A 19,310-nucleotide genomic window follows, 5' to 3' on the forward strand; every position below is an offset into this window, starting at 1 on the left:
ATTCATTTCTAATCTCATAGTGTTATGGTCAGAAAAGGTGCTTGATATGATTTCAATTTTCTTAAATTTACTGAGGCTTGATTTGTGACCCAAGATGTGGTCTACCCTTTAGAATGTTCTTTGCTCACTTGAGAAGAAAGTGTAATCTGCTGTTTTTCGATGGAGTGTCCTATAAATATTAATTAAATCCATCTGGTCTGTTGTGTCATTTAAAGCTTCTGTTCCCTTATTAGTTGTCATTTTGGATGATCTGTCCATTGGTGTAAGTGAGGTGTTAAAGTCCCCCACTATTACTGTGTTACTGTCGATTTCCTCTTTTATAGCTGTTAGCAGTTGCCTTATGTATTGAGGTGCCCTTATGTTGGGTGCATATATATTTATAATTGTTATATCTTCTTGCATTGATCCATTGATCATTATTTAGTGTCCTTCCTTGTTTATTGTAACATTCTTTATTTTAAAGTCTATTTTATCTGATGTGAGTATTGCTACTCCAGCTTTCTTTTGATTTCCATTTGCGTGGAATATCTTTTTCCATCCCCTCACTTTCAGTCTGAATGTGTTCCTAGTTCTGAAGTGGGTCTCCTGTAGACAGCACATATATGGGTCTTGTTTTTGTATCCATTCAGTAAGCCTGTGTCTTTTGGTTGGAGCATTTAATCCATTCACGTTTCAGGTCTTTATCGATATGTATGCTCCTATTACCATTTTCTTAATTGTTTTGGGTTTGTTTTTGTAGGTCCTTGTCTTCTCTTGTGTTTCCCACTTAGAGAAGTTCCTTTAGCATTTGTTGTAGAACCGGTTTGGTGGTGCTGAATTCTCTTAGCTTTTGCTTGTCTGTAAAGCTTTTGATTTCTCCATCGAATCTGAATGAGATTCTTGCCATGTACAGTAATCTTGGTTGTAGATTCTTCCCTTTCATCATTTTAAGTATATCATGCTGCTCCCTTCTGACTTGTAGAGTTGCTGCTGAGAAATCAGCTGTTAACCTTGTGGGAGTTCCCTTGTATGTTATTTGTCTTTTTTCCCTTGCTGCTTTCAATAATTTTTCTTTGTCTTTAATTTTTGCCAATTTGATTACTATGTGTCTTGGCGTGTTTCTCCTTGGGTTTATCCTGTATGGGACTTGCTGTGCTTCATGGACTTGGGTGGTTATTTCCTTTCCCATGTTAGGGAAGTTTTCGACTATAATCTCTTCAAATATTTTCTCTGGTCCTTTCTCTCTCTCTTCTCCTTCTGGGACCTCTAGAATGTGAATGTTGTTGCGTTTAATGTTGTCCCGGAGGTCTCTTAGGCTGTCTTCATTTCTTTTCATTCTTTTTTCTTTATTCTGTTCTGCAACAGTGAATTCCACCATTCTGTATTCCAGGTTACTTATACGTTCTTCTGCCTCAGTTATTCTGCTATTGATTCCTGCTAGTGTATTTTCCATTTCAGTTATTGTATTGTTCGTCTCTGTTTGTTTGTTCTTTAATTCTTCTACGTCTTTGTTAAACATTTTTTACATCTTCTCAATCTTTACCTCCATTCTTTTTCTGAGGTCCTGGGTCATCTTCACTATCATTCTGAATTCTTTTTCTGGAAGGTTGCCTATGTCCACTTCATTTAGTTGTTTTTCTGGGGTCTTATCTTGTTCCTTCATCTGGTGCATAGCCCTCTGCCTTTTCATCTTGTCTGTCTTTCTGTGAATGTGGTTTTTGTTCCACAGGCTGCAGGATTGTAGTTCTTCTTACTTCTGCTGTCTGCCCTCTAGTGGATGAGGCTATCTGAGAGGAAATCATTCTTAACTTTCAATGGTTTCTGTTTCAAGCTCTTCTCGTGATTATTTTCATATTACTAAATAATAACTTTAAGCTACAATTTCTTATTTTATCAGTTTTAGACATTTACTTATGGCTAGTTCCATAGGGAATTAGATTATTTGTAACATTACAACCTTCCTTCTCTTTTCGCTCCTCCTCTGAAGCATTTTTGTTTTTTGTGGGTTTTTTGATTCCTCTGTTCCATACCTTTGTAACTTTAAGTATGCCATTGTTTGTTGTTCTGTCAACACCAGTAAGCATCTGTTAACTCCTTTCTTTGTAGAGTTATTTAAGTGTACCCTTATTCTGTCTTTCACCTCTGTTTCTTCCTGCTCCTGTCATCTCTGCTTTTACTTTTATGTAGTAAAGCTTAATATTAGTTAGTCTTTTATTTATTTTCCATCTTCTTGACTTACGAGTTTAATTGGTTAGTGGGTGGGAGAAAAATACATGTAGTCCATCTGTTATCTTGAATCCACTGGTTTTCATTTTAGTATCTTAGTGTTTAAGTCAGTTCTCATGATGTAAGCATATTAAAGATTTGTTATTTTAATCAAGAGTAAATAAGTTGGGCTTCCCTGGTGGCGCAGTGGTTGAGAGTCTGCCTGCCGATGCAGGGGACACGGGTTCGTGGCCCGGTCCGGGAAGATCCTACATGCCACGGGGCGGCTGGGCCCGTGAGCCATGGCCGCTGAGCCTGCGCGTCCGGAGCCTGTGCTCCGCAGCGGGAGAGGCCACAGCAGTGAGAGGCCCGCGTACCGCAAGAAAAAAAAAAGAGTAAATAAGTTGATTTCTAAAAAGATTCTTACTAGTTTTTGAAATCCTCTACGATGTTTTACTTTGCAGGTACGGAAAACTTTTTTCACCTTAGCATTTTGTGACTTCTGTCGAAAGCTGCTTTTCCAGGGGTTCCGCTGTCAAACGTGTGGTTATAAATTTCACCAGCGTTGTAGTACAGAGGTTCCACTGATGTGTGTTAATTATGACCAACTTGAGTAAGTAATCAAAAAATTTTTCTTTTCTGTCTTCCACTTTACATTTAACTTTTCTTAATGTGAAACTAGTATGTCTTAGAGTCTGTGAAAGTTTTCTGTACAGAATAGTTGTTACAGGGAACTTTTTGAAGTGTGCCTAGAGAGTAATATGTAGTATAGCCAATACTTCTCTCTCAAATTATAATTCTGGTTTGCTGTACATTTCATTTATGTTTTATATTCTCTTTTAATTATAAAGATCCCTTGCCCATAGAAATCACTTTTAGATGGTTTTTGGGTGTTTCAATTAAATAAACCATTATATTTTTAGACTGCAGATTGGGGAATCTGGTTCTGTCAGCAATTTTGTAAATTAAGTGCTCTCTCTCTCTCAAAGTTAGTGTGCCTGTCTGTCTGTCTCTCTCTCTCTCTGTCTCTCTCCCTCCCCCCTTCTCTTCCTCCCTCTCTTCCCCCTAGTCCCTCTCTTCCCCCTACTCCCTCTCTCAATAGATTGAGTCTATTTTAATCTTTTTTTGTGTTGTTACTGCTGCTAGTAAAATCTTATTACTTTTTTTGATTACTTGAGTAGAGGGAATTCAACTCTGTACTTTAAAGTATATCATAATGATATAACCTAATTTTTAGCAGTAGATACATTTTCTAATTCCTTAACCATAAAGCATGATTTTTCTCCTCTACTATGTAGAAATTTGCTGTATAGAGCAATTAGTTTTAGATTCTGAGCTTGCCTTTGAAAAGTACAATATAATTTTTTTACAGTAAGCCTTTAGACAAAAATACAACTAATTGAATTTAACAGTCCTTCCTGAAAATGGAATTTGATCTCAGACATTTTTGTTAATTCTTTAAGATATTCTGGTATATGAAGCTTCTGGGTTTTGCACAAGTTAGGTTTGTTTTTGTTTTGTTTTTCTTTTTGCCTCACAGTTTGCTGTTTGTCTCCAAGTTCTTTGAACACCACCCAATACCACAGGAGGAGGCCTCCTTAGCAGAGACTACCCTTACGTCTGGATCATCCCCTTCTGCACCCCCCTCCGATTCTATTGGGTATGATTTGATTCCTGCTGTTCAGTGACATGCTGTTTGAGCTGATTTCTTTGGAACTTTTGGCTAATTATAAACCTTTCCAACATTTGGATTGTTAAATTAAGGGTTTTTTTTTTCAGGTAATTTATCACACCAGTCAGCTAATTTACATACATTTGGTACAGATACACAGGGTTAAAGCTGATGTAGACTGTTTTAGGACCATCCTTGAAAAAAATCAAGCAACAGATAATTTAGAGTCCCTGCCTTGTGCTCATTGCTTTATTTTTAATATCAGATATAGAAGTATATGATTTCCATTTAGAAAAGTAACATTAATATATGAGATAATGGCCGACAATTTTAAAATAGTATATAATTATAACCTACAATTTATGATATATTATTTTAAACTGTGTGATATATATCCTCATGTTTACAGGAGAAGAGAGAATAGTGAGAGAGGGTAGTCAACATTTAATCAAGAAAGTAAAGAATTCTAGAATTCTGTAAAGAATTCTAGAATCTGAATGAGCATAGGAGCATGGTGATGGTGGGGGCACAGGGGCAAGGGGAGAAGGGAGGTACAAGCAGCATATCTTCATCTTCTAGTATACCCATTTTCTTTAGATTTGCTAATAAAATACATTAGATTTAATCCAGGTTTTTGTTTTTCTTACTTAAAGACGAGTGTCCTTTGCATACATATTTCTGACTTATTGTGTACTACATGTTGCTGTCATAGTTTTAATTCAGTAGGTTTCAAGAATGACTTGCTGTCACTACACCAGATCAGTTGTGTTAATTAGACTACCCTATTCAGTTGTAGTAAATTCAGGCTTTTTCCACTTTTAAGTTCTAACTTAAAGTATGTTACTGCTTTGAGACTTTAAATCACCTGTAAGTAGTGTTTAAAAAGTGAGTGCACTTTCCAAAACTTTTTAAAAGCTAATATTGTGACTTCTACGTTCTTTTTACCTGCTCCCCATATCCCTTGCCAGTGGCTTTTATTGGCTGTCTAAAGCAAAAATAAAGACAGCTTTGTCACAAACTAAAAATTTCTCAATTATCAGAATAAAAAGGACCAGTAGAACATGCTAATTTTCTTAGAGGCCAGTTCCATCAGCCTTACCTATAATTCTCGTTGGTTTATAGCAGTTTTTTATTTATTTTTGTGGTATGCGGGCCTCTCACTGTTGTGGCCTCTCCCGTTGCGGAGCACAGGCTCCGGACGCGCAGGCTCAGCAGCCATGGCTTATGGGCCCAGCTGCTCCGCGGCATGTGGATCTTCCCAGACCGGGGCATGAACCCGTGTCCCCTGCATCGGCAGGCAGACTGTCAACCACTGCGTCACCAGGGAAGCCCCTATAGCAGTTTTTTAAAGTACATAATATTTTATTATTTTTATTTCCCTTCTAAGTGGATTCATTTACATAAAGTCAAAATTTCTTTCCCTACCCTTAAAAGTGTGCTTCAAAGAAGCACAGATTCTTGTTCAGATTCTATTAACATATTTTATTTAGAAGTTTTTTGTCACTATTTGGCTTCTTTGGCTGTTTCAACCTTTATCTAGTCCTTTTCTACTGTATTTTCTTCTCATTCCTCTCTAAACCCTCTCCCGTCTTAAAAATGTCTTTTTATTCCCTCAACATTGTCTTTCTGGCTGTCTTGTTAACCACTAGATAATGCTGATTAGTTACAGAGTTTGCATAAGATGGGGTGCAACAATAACCAATCTCTGAAGAGAGGCTGTTAGCACTGAGTCATTCATTGGTCCTGGTGGAGCTCACTAAGACAGTGACACCTCGTCAGTCAAGTGACACTCATTTCTTAGCTCCCTAGGATACTCCTTCTGAGGGGCACAGACTTCTCACAGGTGCTTACAATCTATTCTCAAAACTTTAATGTGCTCCGTGAGTGCCAGGTTCATTTTGGGAGCAGTGAGAGATCATAGACTTTGTTATTTATCCACAGTACCAAAATAGGTCACTCTGTCACCTGTTTTGATGGTTTCATCAAAAAGCAGTTTTTACAAATATTTACTTTAATGCTTAATATATTATTTTCCTGTGTGTCTTGTATCGATTATTGGTCATGGTAAACATTTCAAAATATGAGAGATTGACACTCTGAGAATCATCTTTTGAATTTGGAAATGATCTTTTGCTATTATTGTTCAGGATTTTAATTCAACTCTTGTATAAAGCAATAGGTATATCTTTTAGGTCATGAAAAACACATGTATGTTTTTAAAAGATTTATAATTTCCTAATATTGATACTTCCCATAAAAAGTTCATTTTAGTAACTTCAACTATCAAGAAATGGCAAAGGTAGAAAAATTGGCAGACATTATTCAGTCACTGCCTACCTAGAGCATTTTTGTATAACTTTAAAGGACAAGCGTTGCTTCAGCTGATTAACAACAGGTAATTTTTAGCCATTTGTAGATTTCTCTGGAGTTTTCTGGATAAGAATCAGTGTTCTTATCATTGATACTCCCTGGAGTGTCTGCTTGAGCAAAGCAGCTTTGTCAGTGGTTGCAAGCACATATTAGTTTTTTAAACTAACAGTTTTAAAAGCCATTACTGCTGGATTTTTAATGCTTTATTGTAAAGATTTTATTTGAGAATACGAAAAGAAGAAAATCTGTATATCATCCATTTTTCTATGTTATTATCTCTATAAAGTTGCTCTGAATCTTATCTTCCAATCACTTGATTTTTCCAGGCCCCCAATTCTCACCAGTCCGTCTCCTTCAAAATCCATTCCAATTCCACAGCCTTTCCGACCAGATGAAGATCATCGAAATCAGTTTGGACAACGAGACCGGTCCTCATCAGCTCCAAATGTGCATATAAACACCATAGAACCTGTCAATATTGATGTAAGTATCCAGCAGTGCTCGAAGTTAGAAAATTCAAGTGTGTTTCTTTATTTTTTCTGCTACATTTATAATATAGATCAGAAATAAGTGCCATCTTTCATTTATCACAGTTATTATAAGTGATAGACTTTTCATGAACTACAAATCAGGAAAGCCTTTCAGCTTCTCTGATGGCATAAAATATTTAACTGGCACCAAATTATAGAGTTATTCTTATTTTTTTCCTTATGACACCATCTCTGTAAAAGTCTTATCTTCATTTATTTAACAGGTAATCCACTTGACCATTTTGGGGTAAAGAAAAAATAAGAGTACACTTGCATATTTCCTATTTAGATCAATTTGAAATCTTTACCTGAATATCTAAAAGTTTAACTTTGAGTTAAATAACCCTTAAGGATTAATCATTACTTTATGTACTTCTCATGCAAAGCTACCTTTTACCTTCTTTACTTTCTTGAGTATACCATTGGATTGCATCTCTACACAAATCAATTATTTTAGTCTCCTTCTGGGGCTGGTCACTCTTGAATTTTTTTACTTTCCCGGTTTATCTTACACACTATAAGTTAATTATGTACATTAGTGTCACTTCTTCAATTTGACCTTAACTCCTGGACAGCAGAAACCATTCCTAATATAGTTTTCTAACATAGGAACTATTAGGTGTTAGTTGGCACCTAACATAAGAGGTCATCAAAAAATATTTGTATTAGTAAAAGAGTTAGAAGACAAAGCAGAGGTCTGTTTCCCATAATATAGACCAGGGATCAACAAACACTTAAAGGGTCACATAGTAAATATTTTAGGCTTGTGTGTCATGTGATCTCTAATGATAGCTGTTGAACTCTGCCACTGTAGTGTGAAAACGGCCATAATACATCTTAAACAAATAGGTGAGGCTTTATTCCAGTAAAACTTGAGTAAAGCAGGTGGCCAGCCAATTGTATTTTGCCAGTCCCTGCTATAGACAAAATAGAAGGAAGAGATGAGAAAAAAGATGAGATACGCAGGATCAATCCAAAAGGACTGGTTCATTCAGCTATCAATACATCATCTCAGTAACTGAGTTACTGAAGATAATAAAGAGCCCTTGCTATCTGAGCTGTGGTGGGGTTGGGATCACTTCTCCCAGAATTTGTACTTTAGGATAAAAAATGTGGGTTATCCTCAGTCTCTGTGTGTAATAAGCAAGAAAACAAAAAAGCCACCAAATTTGTTTGCCTTGGAAAGTAATTATATTTAAAAAGGAATTTGAAACTGTTTCCCCATGTAAGCAGGATACTGAAGTTACTGAGGGGTCATGTGTATGTTAGAGGACAGGGGTGGTTCTCATTATACCGGCATTCCTTATGTGAGTGCTCATAAGGTTGAGTAAAGAAGGAAAAATTATCCTAACAGGAAAATAATCACTAATTAACAGACTCCCTTAATATTAGTCTCCACTCACATATCCCTCCCCATTTAATACCAGCTTGCATTCCAGCCCTTTTCCATCACTATCCAACATTTCAGTGAAAACATAAAGCACATTGATTGTGAATATGACAACAAAAAAAAGATTTTAAGGATTTTATGAAGACAGTGAAAGTCACTTGGTAGAACTACTCACATCTTATAAAGTCATTGAGAAATAAGGGTACAGCAGAATTAAATTAGTCCAGTTAACAGTAAAAGAGAGAAAGTCTATAAGGATGACAAGAGAATAGGCTTTTCAAGTGAAAATGATTTAAATATCATAGGATTGATGGAGGGCTTTGAGGGAATTGATGAAGTCCTTTAAGATTTTTATAAAAATGATTATGATTGTGATGTAAAAGATGAATATGAAATTAAGAATTTCAATTTGTGCTGTCGTAAGTTTGATGTTATTACCAATGAAAACTTGATTTTTTCTGTATTCTAAGGATTAGCATACTGTTGAAATTATAACTTAAAGTTTTGTTGAATGTAAAAGAAAATAAACTTTTTATAAATCTTAATTTCATTTTTCAAGATACATTCCCAAGTCAGACTTTCTTCCTATATTTTACTATGAAATTTTTTCTCTATTTTTATTGGGTTCATTTAAAGTAGCCTTTTCTTAATATCAGTTTTTCTCAACTAATAAGGTCTTCTTCTATCTGGCTAGACCTGAATATAAAGGAAAAAAAAAATAGGAGAGGGAAATATGGAAATAAGGAGATTGTGTGAAATAAGAAATCAAATCTTATTTTTATGTTAGATCTATTGTCAGTATGTTCAAAGTTGTTACCTTTGTATTTACTTTCAAAACTGACGTTCTTTTAGACTATTTCTCTTTATGTCTTAGTGTTACTAAGTTTCTCCTGTTGTCTTAGGCTTGAACATTTGGAGTGTCATCTTTATATCTTGCTTTTTCATCTTCCCCTATAAGCAAATAGTCATAAGGTATCACCTTTCCTTTTGATATACGTCTCAAATTTGTTATTACTACCACCATTTGGGCCCATATTTCTTCACTTGAACTACTTATTACATTAATCTCCTAAATAGATTTCTTGCCATTGATTTCTCTCTGCCCATTTCCATTTTTATTGCTATTATCAGAATAATTTTTTATAAGACCTCTATCATCATCTGTTCCTTTGTTCCAAAACTTTCATTTACTTCCCATTGAAAAATATAAACCTTTTAGCATTTCATTCAGTTTCAGTCATTTCATTCAATTTCAGTCATTATTTGTCATTTATTATTCCAGTAAACCAGATTTAATATTTACTCTGGTATAGGCACTGTGTCAGAATAGGGAATTAAGATGAATTAGCACAGTTTTTGCCCTCAAGGAGGTCACAGTCTAATGGAAATGGATGAATCAGCCATATAAATAAATAAACACAAAATATACAGTGATAGTTTATAGAAGGGGATGATAAACCCTACCTGGTTAAATCTAGTAATGTTTAGCAGAGAAAGGACAACATTTAAGCCAGACTGTAGAAGATGAATAGGAAGGAGTTGGAGTTTATTCAGTGCACTTGGTGGGGGTTTTAAGAAGGAAGGGCATTTGTTAAGGAAATGGTATGTGCAGAAATATAGAAGTACCTTTATGTGGGTTGTAATGAATAGTTGGTATTGTAGGAGTTTAGGGTTCAGGAAAAGGGTGGGTAATGGTAGAAGATGAAACTAAGTAGGTAGAGTCCACACTGAAAGACATTATGTTATTATTCTGAGGTCACTATAGTAGTTGGTAATAGGGGGTCCAATAAACTGAGTGGGAAAGAAAGTGATCAGCTCTTTACTTTAGAAAGTTCTTTTGAATTAGTGAGAGATTTGATAGGCACAGTTGTTAGGATTGGATACTGTAAATGGCTACTGTTAATGCTTACTATGTGCTAGATACTTTACATAAATTTTTTTATTCTTTCCTCACAAACACTTGTGAGGTAAGTAGTAGTATTTTCCTTATTTTACTGTTAAGAAAATTAGATTTAGAGATATCAAGAAACTTACCCCAGATCACACAGGTGATAAATGATTGAAATGGGGTAAAACCTGGCCTTTCATTCTTATCTCAATCACTGTTCTATATAGTAGTAGAGGAGAGAAGTGAAAGAGATGAGAGGTAATAAAAGATAATGCCTAGGGACTTCCCTGGTGGCACAGTGGTTAAGAATCCGCCTGCCAATGCAGGGGACACGGGTTCGATCCCTGGTCTGGGAAGATCCTGCATGCCGCGGAGCAGCTAAGCCTGTGCACCACAACTGCAGAGCCTATGCTCTAGAGCCCATGAGTCAGAACTACTGAGCCTGCGTGCCACAACTTCTGAAGCCCACGCACCTAGCGCCCGTGCTCTGCAACAAGAGAAGCCACCGCAGTGAGAACCCCGTGCACTGCAACAAAGAGTAGCCCCCTCTCACCGCAACTAGAGAAAGCCTGCGCACAGCAAAGAAGACTCAACGCAGCCAAAAATAAATAAATGGTAATTTTAAAAAAAAGGTGATGCCTAGAGTTGTCTGGCTTAGGTGGATAGGTAGTATTTATTCTATCCATTAAGATAGGAAATGCCAAAGGAAGAAGAACAGGGATTGTAGAAATGAAAACGTTAACTTTTATTTTGGACATCTTGACTTTAAGATGTCTGTGGAACTTTCCTTGTTTAGAAGTGCAGTAGCGGTTGAAATAAGGACCTTGAGTAGAGATACAGATTTAGAAATAATTAGCCTATTTTTGTCAGTTAAAGTCATGGATGTAAGTGATATTACTCAAAGACTATATGTAAACTGAAAAGAGGGTAGACATGCAACCCCAGTAAACATTAACATTTGAGATACAGACAGAGACTGTCATTCTCTGTCTCCATTTTAGGCTTCTCTTCCTAACTTTAGCTTCAAATAAGTAAGAGAAAGTAGTGTTGCAGAAGCTAAAGGGAGAAAAGGGGACTTCAAGAATGCTTAAGTAGTTGATGTCAGTTGCCATTGAGACTCAAATGAGATAAGGACTGGAAATGACTATTGAATTGGGCAATTACAATGTCATTTTTACTTCATTGAGAGCTGTTTTAGAGGACTATTGGAGGATAGGAAAACCAGGTAAAGATGTGGGATTAAGTGCCAATTTTGAGAAGCTTGGCTATAAAGGAATGCTGAAAGGGCCGTAGATTGAAGCAGAGACTTGAGCATATTTGTATCTTCAGGGGAAGAAGCAAGTGAAGAGAGAGGTTAAATATAACAAGAAAGAATAACTGAGGTAGTAAAATTTCTTGAACTTGGAAGTGATGTTCCTCAGAGGCTATGAGGAATTAAAGATGAACATAACTAGCTCCGCAGCTCTTTACAGGCAATATGACCATGGGCAGATGACTTAACCTTGAGGCCTATAGTGTCTACCCCTTGTAGTGATTTGAAAATGCTTATTGTTCTTGGCACAAAATAAGAATTCAAAAATTATAGCTAATATTATTAACAAATGTTTGTAGATATAGAGGCAGAACAGAATGTTCTTTGATAGCTTCTGTTTTCTCTGTCATGCTAAGAAAGGGAAGAGATATAAGTAAGAAAGGAACCCCATAGGAGATTGGCAAAAAGTTTGAAATAGCCAGTATTGGAACACTAGAAGATCCTATTTAACCTAGGTCACATAGATAAAGATTGTCAAGGAGCTTTAAGAACATATTTGAGATTGGAAAATATAAGTTTATGGTGGTTATTAGCAGTAGGTTGTCTAGAAGACTTTTTTTTTTTTTTTGCCACGCCTCTCAGCTTGCAGGATCTTAGTTCCCCGACCAGGGATTGAACCCGGGCTACGGCAGTGAAAGCGCAGAGTCCTAACCACTGGACCACCAGGGAAGTCCTCCTCTACTTTTCTTTTCTGCTTTCCTGTCTGCCCCTCAAACCCCAACACTTAGATCATCTTCTTCAAATGCTTCACCAATGGCCAAGTTCTATAGTTATTTATTTATCCTTTGAACTTACGTAGCATGAAGAATCTTTTCACCCATGCTATTTATTTGGCAATTAACTAAGCAACTTTGGCACCTTTTTTATTGTTTTCTTAAGCCCTTATTCTTATATCACATAATTTTTATGTGTGTATATCTTTCTTACACTTAGATTATAAGCTCTCAAGAACACAAAGTTAGTGAGACCACCATGATTTTTTATATTTATTGATAGTCACACAACCCCTAACATTAGCATCTTATTTGGAGATATGAGTATTTGTTGATTATTCTGTAGAAAATGTTAAATGCTTTATATAATACATTGAACATGACAGAAATACATCTGTAAAGAATGTGCTCTTTGTTTTAGCCTATAAACGAAAAGCTGCCTATTTGCAAAGAGACTTATTTAGAGACCTCATATTTAAGTTATACTGGGTAGATTAAGTTCTGTCTGTCAGGGTCCAAATTGCACTGTATTGCCAGTAGGCTCTTCCCCCACTGCCCTGCCCCACGTTGTCTGTTGTAAAAAGCTGTATTTTAATAATAAAGACAAATTTTTTTTCCCCTTCTGGTGTGTCCTTACACATTTATATTTTTATAATTGTATCAGTGTACATTTAATTTTGTATTCTTTTTTATTGTAAACATGTTTTATGAGTCAAGGTTCATAATTGTTTTAGTAGCTACATAATACTTACTAAATTGATACACTATAGTTAACCAATATGTCAATATGCCTAAAATAGGGAAATAATTTCTGGTTTTTTAGTATAATGGATAATGTTGCACTAAACATCTTTGTGCATATCATTTTTTTCTTCTGAATTATTTCCTTAGGAAAAATTCCCAGAAGTGGAATTACAGGATCAAAGGGTATGAACATTTTATGGCTCTTAATATGTGCCAGTAGAATTTTTTTTTAAGAATTAATGCAGCCATTGGTTTTGAATGGCCTGAAATGGATTTCAACATTTCATCAGGACTAATAATCCCTTCAATCTAGGGTTAGGTTGGCGAGTGCTTCAAATTTTTTATTTTATCATGTTCACTAGCTAATTCCATATTCTTTCTGTTTTGTGAAGTAATTTATAAGGCAGGTATTATTTTGAATTAACCTTTCTGTGAATGCTTAATGGAAAATAAAATTTTATTACTTTCTTACCATATTCTTTGATTAAATATACATTACTATTTATTTGTAGGACTTGATTAGAGACCAAGGGTTTCGTAGTGATGGAGGTAAGTGGTGATTTCAATTAAAAAAAAAAATCAGGGAAAAATGCAATTGCTTTGCTGCTTGTCTCCTTTATATTTGCTTCTTTCATGAAACACAGACACAGAGAAAAATGTGCAGAGAAAAACCAAAAATTGTTTGCTTTTCTGTAGTATTTATCATTTATCTCTAATAAAATTTTAACTAATTCATAGCCAGAGAAAAAGAGAGGACATAAAAGGGAGTCTTAAATGTACTATCTACAGTTTTTTAGATGTTGTTATCGAGGAGAGATCCTTAATTTTTTTACCCACTTTATTCCTTACCATCTCCACTAATACTTAAAGATTGAGCTTACAACCAGTTAAAACTTGACTCCCCTACATCATTCTTGGGGAGAATCCCTGGGGTTGCCTGCTACAACTTGCCAGTTTGTTAGACATTGTCAGCCACTTCCCTTCAGCTTTCTAGAAGGCTTTGGAATATATACTTTATAGCATGGACCCCTAATAGAAAAGCCTAGTTCCCGTTTTACTAGTCCAGTAAATAAAATAAGCAAATGAGAAACTGAATTGAGATTTCTTACAGAATTTTCATCAGATGTTCACTCTAGCACACAGTGAAAATTGGGAGCATAGCAAAACATTACTTTAGAAAATACTTTTTAAATAAGATTTTACTCCCATAAGATTTTTCTAAGAGATGGTGTTTGAAACTGTCTTGACGTTTTCTTCCAGGTGGGCCTTTATGCTTACCTCTTCAGCTGTCTTCTATTTAATAAGGAAGCCCTACAATACCTGCATATCTTGTTTAGAGTTGGTCTCTTCACTGTGACCTGCTTTATATTCAAAATATCTAAGCCCAGACTCAAAGATACTTTATGTTGAATAAACATTGAGTAAACCATCTTTTGTTGTAATATTTATATATACCTGTGGACCTACCAAAATAATAAGCCTGCATTATGTACTCTGGACTTAGTATTTACTATAGCACATAGTTATAAAAGTTTTTTTTTTCCCTGTTTGTTGTTCCATGAACCCACCAATTAATGTTGCTGCCAGTATGACTTTCATATGTCTTAATAGCTGTGGCTTTTGATAATTTTGCCCAATACATCCAGCATTTAAATGTTGCCATCATGTTAGCATCACAGAGTTAACTTAGTCATAAAAATTGCCTGCTTAGTACCAAAAATCAAATGCCATTTCTTATCCTTTTTGTGAATCACTTTATAAAGAATCATTGGAATTTTATGAAAATAAGCAGATTTTTTAGACATCCAGAATTATTTTGTGAAGCAGGCTTCAACTCATTTATTCCCCGTGACTTCTTTCATTTCTTCTGTGTGTCTGTCTTCCTGTGTTTGCCTGCCCCTCTCTTTTTCTTCTAACAGCCCCTTTGAACCAGCTGATGCGCTGTCTTCGGAAATACCAATCCCGGACTCCCAGTCCCCTCCTACATTCTGTCCCCAGTGAAATAGTGTTTGATTTTGAGCCTGGCCCAGTGTTCAGAGGTAGTTGGGCTCTTCTTTCTTGTTTTCACCCAAAGCAAACTAAATATAAACAACAGATACTGTTTGTGCCTCACCCTCACAGTGTGTGTTTGTAAGTGTGAGAGTTTTCAGTACTAAATTTCTGCTTGGCCTGGCTGGAATGCTCTGAATGTGCTTCTCACACATACTACCACAAGCTTTCTGTATGCTGTCTGTCATAAATTTTTAAAAGCAAGAAAATTCTGAGTTGAGATTTCCATCTTGTTTTTTGTTATATTACTTACTTTTTGGTCTTGATTATTTCTTAAACTCGGTGGGTGACAGTAAATAATGTGGGAAGGGGCTTCTTCAAGTTGAATTTATTTTACTTTAATCCATTTAGCTGATAACCTTGATGGCTGCTAATAATGGTTATCAATTTTTTTGGTTTTTTAAAAAAGTGGAAATCCCTATTATGAGTTCTTACTAGACTTTTTGCTTTATTCTTCTGTAAATGTGTCCTTTTTTTTAAAACGTAGGACATGTATATTTTATATCAAAGGTAGGGAACCTTGTTATAACCTTGTTATATTCACTAAGAAAGAAGATTTGTAATATATTTGGGGTATTTTAGCATACTTCAGAAAATTAGGATTTATACTTTCAGTTATGCCCTCATGTGAGGAAAAAGTTAGCAGTATAATTTCACTCATCCATTTTATCTTTTCCATCCTTTAATTACTGGTTAAACTGATTTTTAAAAATTTAAGTCAAAATTTAGATGGGTATCTTGCTGTAAATATTTTTAATGAATTATATTTACTGGCTTTTCCTAGTTAGTGTCTTTTAACTTATTCTGAATGTAATGGTGGCATTTCAGATTTTTGCTCTCTCAGCCCAACTTTCTCAGAAAATCCATGGAATGGGCTGGAAGTTACAGAGTACTGAGTAGTGTAATTAAAGTAAGTGATACAATACAGCAGTGAGTAGATCAGAATTGTGAAGCCTGGGTGAGCAGTTAAGGCTTTATGATGTTGAAAATTATCAGTGGAAGGCAGAATATGGATTGTGCTCTAATTAATAGACATTCCAGATACCATTTTCTTTTAGAAAATTGCATGTGAGGTCATGGAAATTCCACATGATGACATATGTGGTGTAGTAATGAGAAAAGTTCTACACAGTTTTAACATTTAAATGTTGCCATTAGTATTCTGATCCTTGTTCTTTGAAAGATAGTGACTTTTTAACCAGAGAATAGTTATCTACTTTTTTAAAAAATTGAAGTCTTTTTGTTCTGTATGTGCAAACATTACCTAGCATCTCAGTCCTACTTAGCTATACTCAGGCCCCACTAGGAGTCATTGCTCTGAACCCCTCTGAACCAGGTGCTTTCTGTACATGAATTGGGATTTTTGCTCAATCAGCATTTGGAAAAATGTCCATCACAAAGGTATGCAACCCTGCCAACTGAGTCCATTTTCAAAGAGTGTACCCCTTGGACTCGTTTGGCTGATAAAATTTTTCCATTTGTAGTAACTTGGCTGAGAGGCCACAGCACTTACCTTGGCCTCATTTTATAGGCAGAGGTTTTTCAGAAAGTCTTGAGAAACCTGCTTGGCTTTGTTTGCATTAACTTTGTTATGCAGGTAGAATTTCATCTTTGTGTAGCAAAATAAGCCTCCAGGAACCAATGAAAGTGACCAGTATCTCTCACTCTTAAATAGTATAGTATATAGTATAGGATTTTTAAAAATTTCAGTGGCTAATATGAAAGAGCCAGGTAATGTCAACATTATGGCCGTTATCAGAATATGTTTCCATTTGGGGAATTTCTATCTTTTTTTTAATTGATAGGCTGTTAAGGTAACATAATTAAAAGTTTATTTTTTATATTCGCTTTTAAGTTGATTTTGCTTCTTATTTTTTGATCAAAGAAAAAACTTGGGAGTATTTTTTAGTGTTTATCTCTTATTTTAAAAAGATTATTTTTCTCCTAGACTCTGCACCAATAAACAAAGTATATATCTGTAATCAGATGTTTTAAAGGTCATTAAATTGACCAGAAAGCTAAAAGTATAAAACTAAAAGAAATTGTAGTTTTTTAATTTAAAGCTAGTCACCAAATGAGGCTCCTTTTTTGCCTGTCCTTTCCAAATGGTATTAGAACATATACTGAATTTTTAAAATAAGTCTAAATCTCCTTCTACCCTCTGCCCCCAATAAGCTAATGTACTTGATCCTCCTTTAATAGATATATTTTTCCTTTCACTAACTCAGGATCAACCACAGGTTTATCTGCCACGCCCCCTGCCTCATTACCTGGCTCACTCACTAATGTGAAAGCATTACAGAAATCTCCAGGACCTCAGCGAGAAAGGAAGTCATCTTCATCCTCAGAAGACAGGAATCGAATGGTGAGAGTATATGATATCTTTTTTCCTCTAAGTTCTGTCTTCTTAGAAGTCATAGCCAAATGTAATGTCACCTTTTAGATATATGATATCTAGTGGCATATATGTCCATATTTGACACAGAATTCCCATAATCAAATAAATTTAAGAGCTGATAGTTTTTTGCTTAAAAACAAAACACAACACTGATTTTTGCTCTCAACTGTAATATAATTGAGTAAAAGGCAGTTTTGGAAGAGCAAGAATAGTGTAGTTTCTAAACTATGGAAAGAGAGTAAGCTAGTATTTTAGGAGGCATGATTAGGCATGTATGTTCTAAAGAGTTGGTCTGAAATACAAATATCTACCAAAGGACATTCTTCCCTAATGAAAAATTAGCTATCTGCTGTAAATTAAATCTGTATTAAAAACTAATTATTTTAGCAATAGTATATGTTGGATATGTGGGTCCTTTATCATCCCAAAGTGATTGTATATGTTGATAAATTTTTTTAAGAGAGAGATTGGGTCAGATAAGATATATGAGGAAATTTAGCACTGACAGGGAGAAAGTAATTAGATTATCAACAGCCATAGTATGTTAACTTTTTGGCCTTTGGAGCCAGAACTAGTCACAAATGTATAGCACTTATCTTGCTCCTAGTAGTCTTCCAAATGATAAAAAAGCTGCTTTATTTTATTGATTTTAATAATAAAATTTAATAATAGTAACATTTCTGCTCATACCCAATAAATAATTTTTATTTTTTAATAAACTGTTTCCACCCTAATACTGACTTAGGTCTTAAACTTAAGTTCTATATTGTAAGAATCATCCTTCTATTATTCCTCTAGAGTGTGGGGTTTTTTCCAAAGTTCTTGCTCTCTTCCTAACTTATGTCCCTTTCAGGAATAGGGAAATGTACTTAGTGTGAAGCATAAGATTTTCCTTTTTTGTTTGCCTTGGCTTGACTTTTGCACTATTTTTATCAAGAAAACACTTGGTAGACGGGATTCAAGTGACGATTGGGAGATTCCTGATGGGCAGATCACAGTGGGACAAAGAATTGGATCCGGGTCATTTGGGACAGTCTACAAGGGAAAGTGGCATGGTATGTAATACGGTGACCTTGTCACAAATTATAATAATAGAATATAATAACTTTTGTAAAAATATATCAAAGGGAGTATTCACTGTTTGCATCATTAAGCTAATTTTGATCAGATGCAAGAGTCCTCCAAAGGTTTATAACAGAAATTATGGGAAATAAAAACTGGATTCACAGCAGCCAGAAGTTTAATCATTATACTACAGTAATAATTTTTAAAGATGATCCTCCAGATGAGCTAGTCCCCAAGATTTTTTATTTTTATAAGTCTTTCTGCTGGTAATTTTATTTGTATTATAAACCACAAGTAAACATATAAAAAGAGTGCTTACCAAAGGAAAGAGTGGGCAGTAAACATACAAAAAATGTTCAGTCTCACTAGTTGTGAAAGAATTACAAATTCAAAAAATAGAAATCATTATTGCCTCTCAAATGACTTATATTTCTTTGAAAAGATAATCAAATGGACAAAGGTTTTTTTTAAAATTGATTATATTTAGAGTTGTGATTGTAATGCTGCTGGTGGAAACATAAATTGCTATGAATTTTCTGGAGGGCAGTTTGGCAATATGTATATAGAGCCAACAGTTCCATTTGTAGAACAGGAACAAACAGATGTGTGTGCAAGTATATTCATTAGAGATTTGATATTAATGAAAAATGGAAATAACTTAAGTGCTCATTAATAGAGGAAGGAATAAATAAATTGATAACCTCCATATATGATTATATAGAAATTAAAATGGTATGGTAGATGTCTATTTTATGGAAAAGTGTATGTAGTATATTTTAAAAGCAGCACGTATAATATCCCATATTATGAAGCTACATATAAATATATATAACATAATTTTTTAAATGACCATCAGTATTTTAGTATATATCTTTTTAGGTTGCCTTTTTCATATGTATTTATAAATATTTATACTGCATACATATAGAAGCCTAGTAGGGTATACATCAATAGGTTAACAATGGTCATTTCAGAGTGACATGATTATGGGAAAT

General features: G+C 34.9%; 1 protein-coding gene across 3 annotated transcripts in view; it reads left to right on the top strand.

The window, feature by feature from the left end:
• Positions 1-19,310, top strand: part of BRAF (B-Raf proto-oncogene, serine/threonine kinase) — a 161,485-nt gene that overhangs the window by 94,335 nt on the left and 47,840 nt on the right. For 2 of the 3 annotated variants that reach the window (XM_060305225.1, XM_060305226.1), the window contains 7 exons: positions 2,649-2,797; positions 3,725-3,844; positions 6,553-6,709; positions 12,951-12,986; positions 13,316-13,352; positions 17,081-17,217; positions 18,188-18,305. In XM_060305225.1, the coding sequence (XP_060161208.1) occupies positions 2,649-2,797; positions 3,725-3,844; positions 6,553-6,709; positions 12,951-12,986; positions 13,316-13,352; positions 17,081-17,217; positions 18,188-18,305 (754 nt within the window). The remainder of the gene's footprint in view (positions 1-2,648; positions 2,798-3,724; positions 3,845-6,552; positions 6,710-12,950; positions 12,987-13,315; positions 13,353-17,080; positions 17,218-18,187; positions 18,306-19,310) is intronic. The other variant, XM_030854010.2, reaches the window with a different exon arrangement.

This window comes from Globicephala melas, chromosome 9 (assembly GCF_963455315.2).
Source record: "Globicephala melas chromosome 9, mGloMel1.2, whole genome shotgun sequence".
In the NCBI taxonomy this organism is placed as follows: Eukaryota; Metazoa; Chordata; class Mammalia; order Artiodactyla; family Delphinidae; genus Globicephala; species Globicephala melas.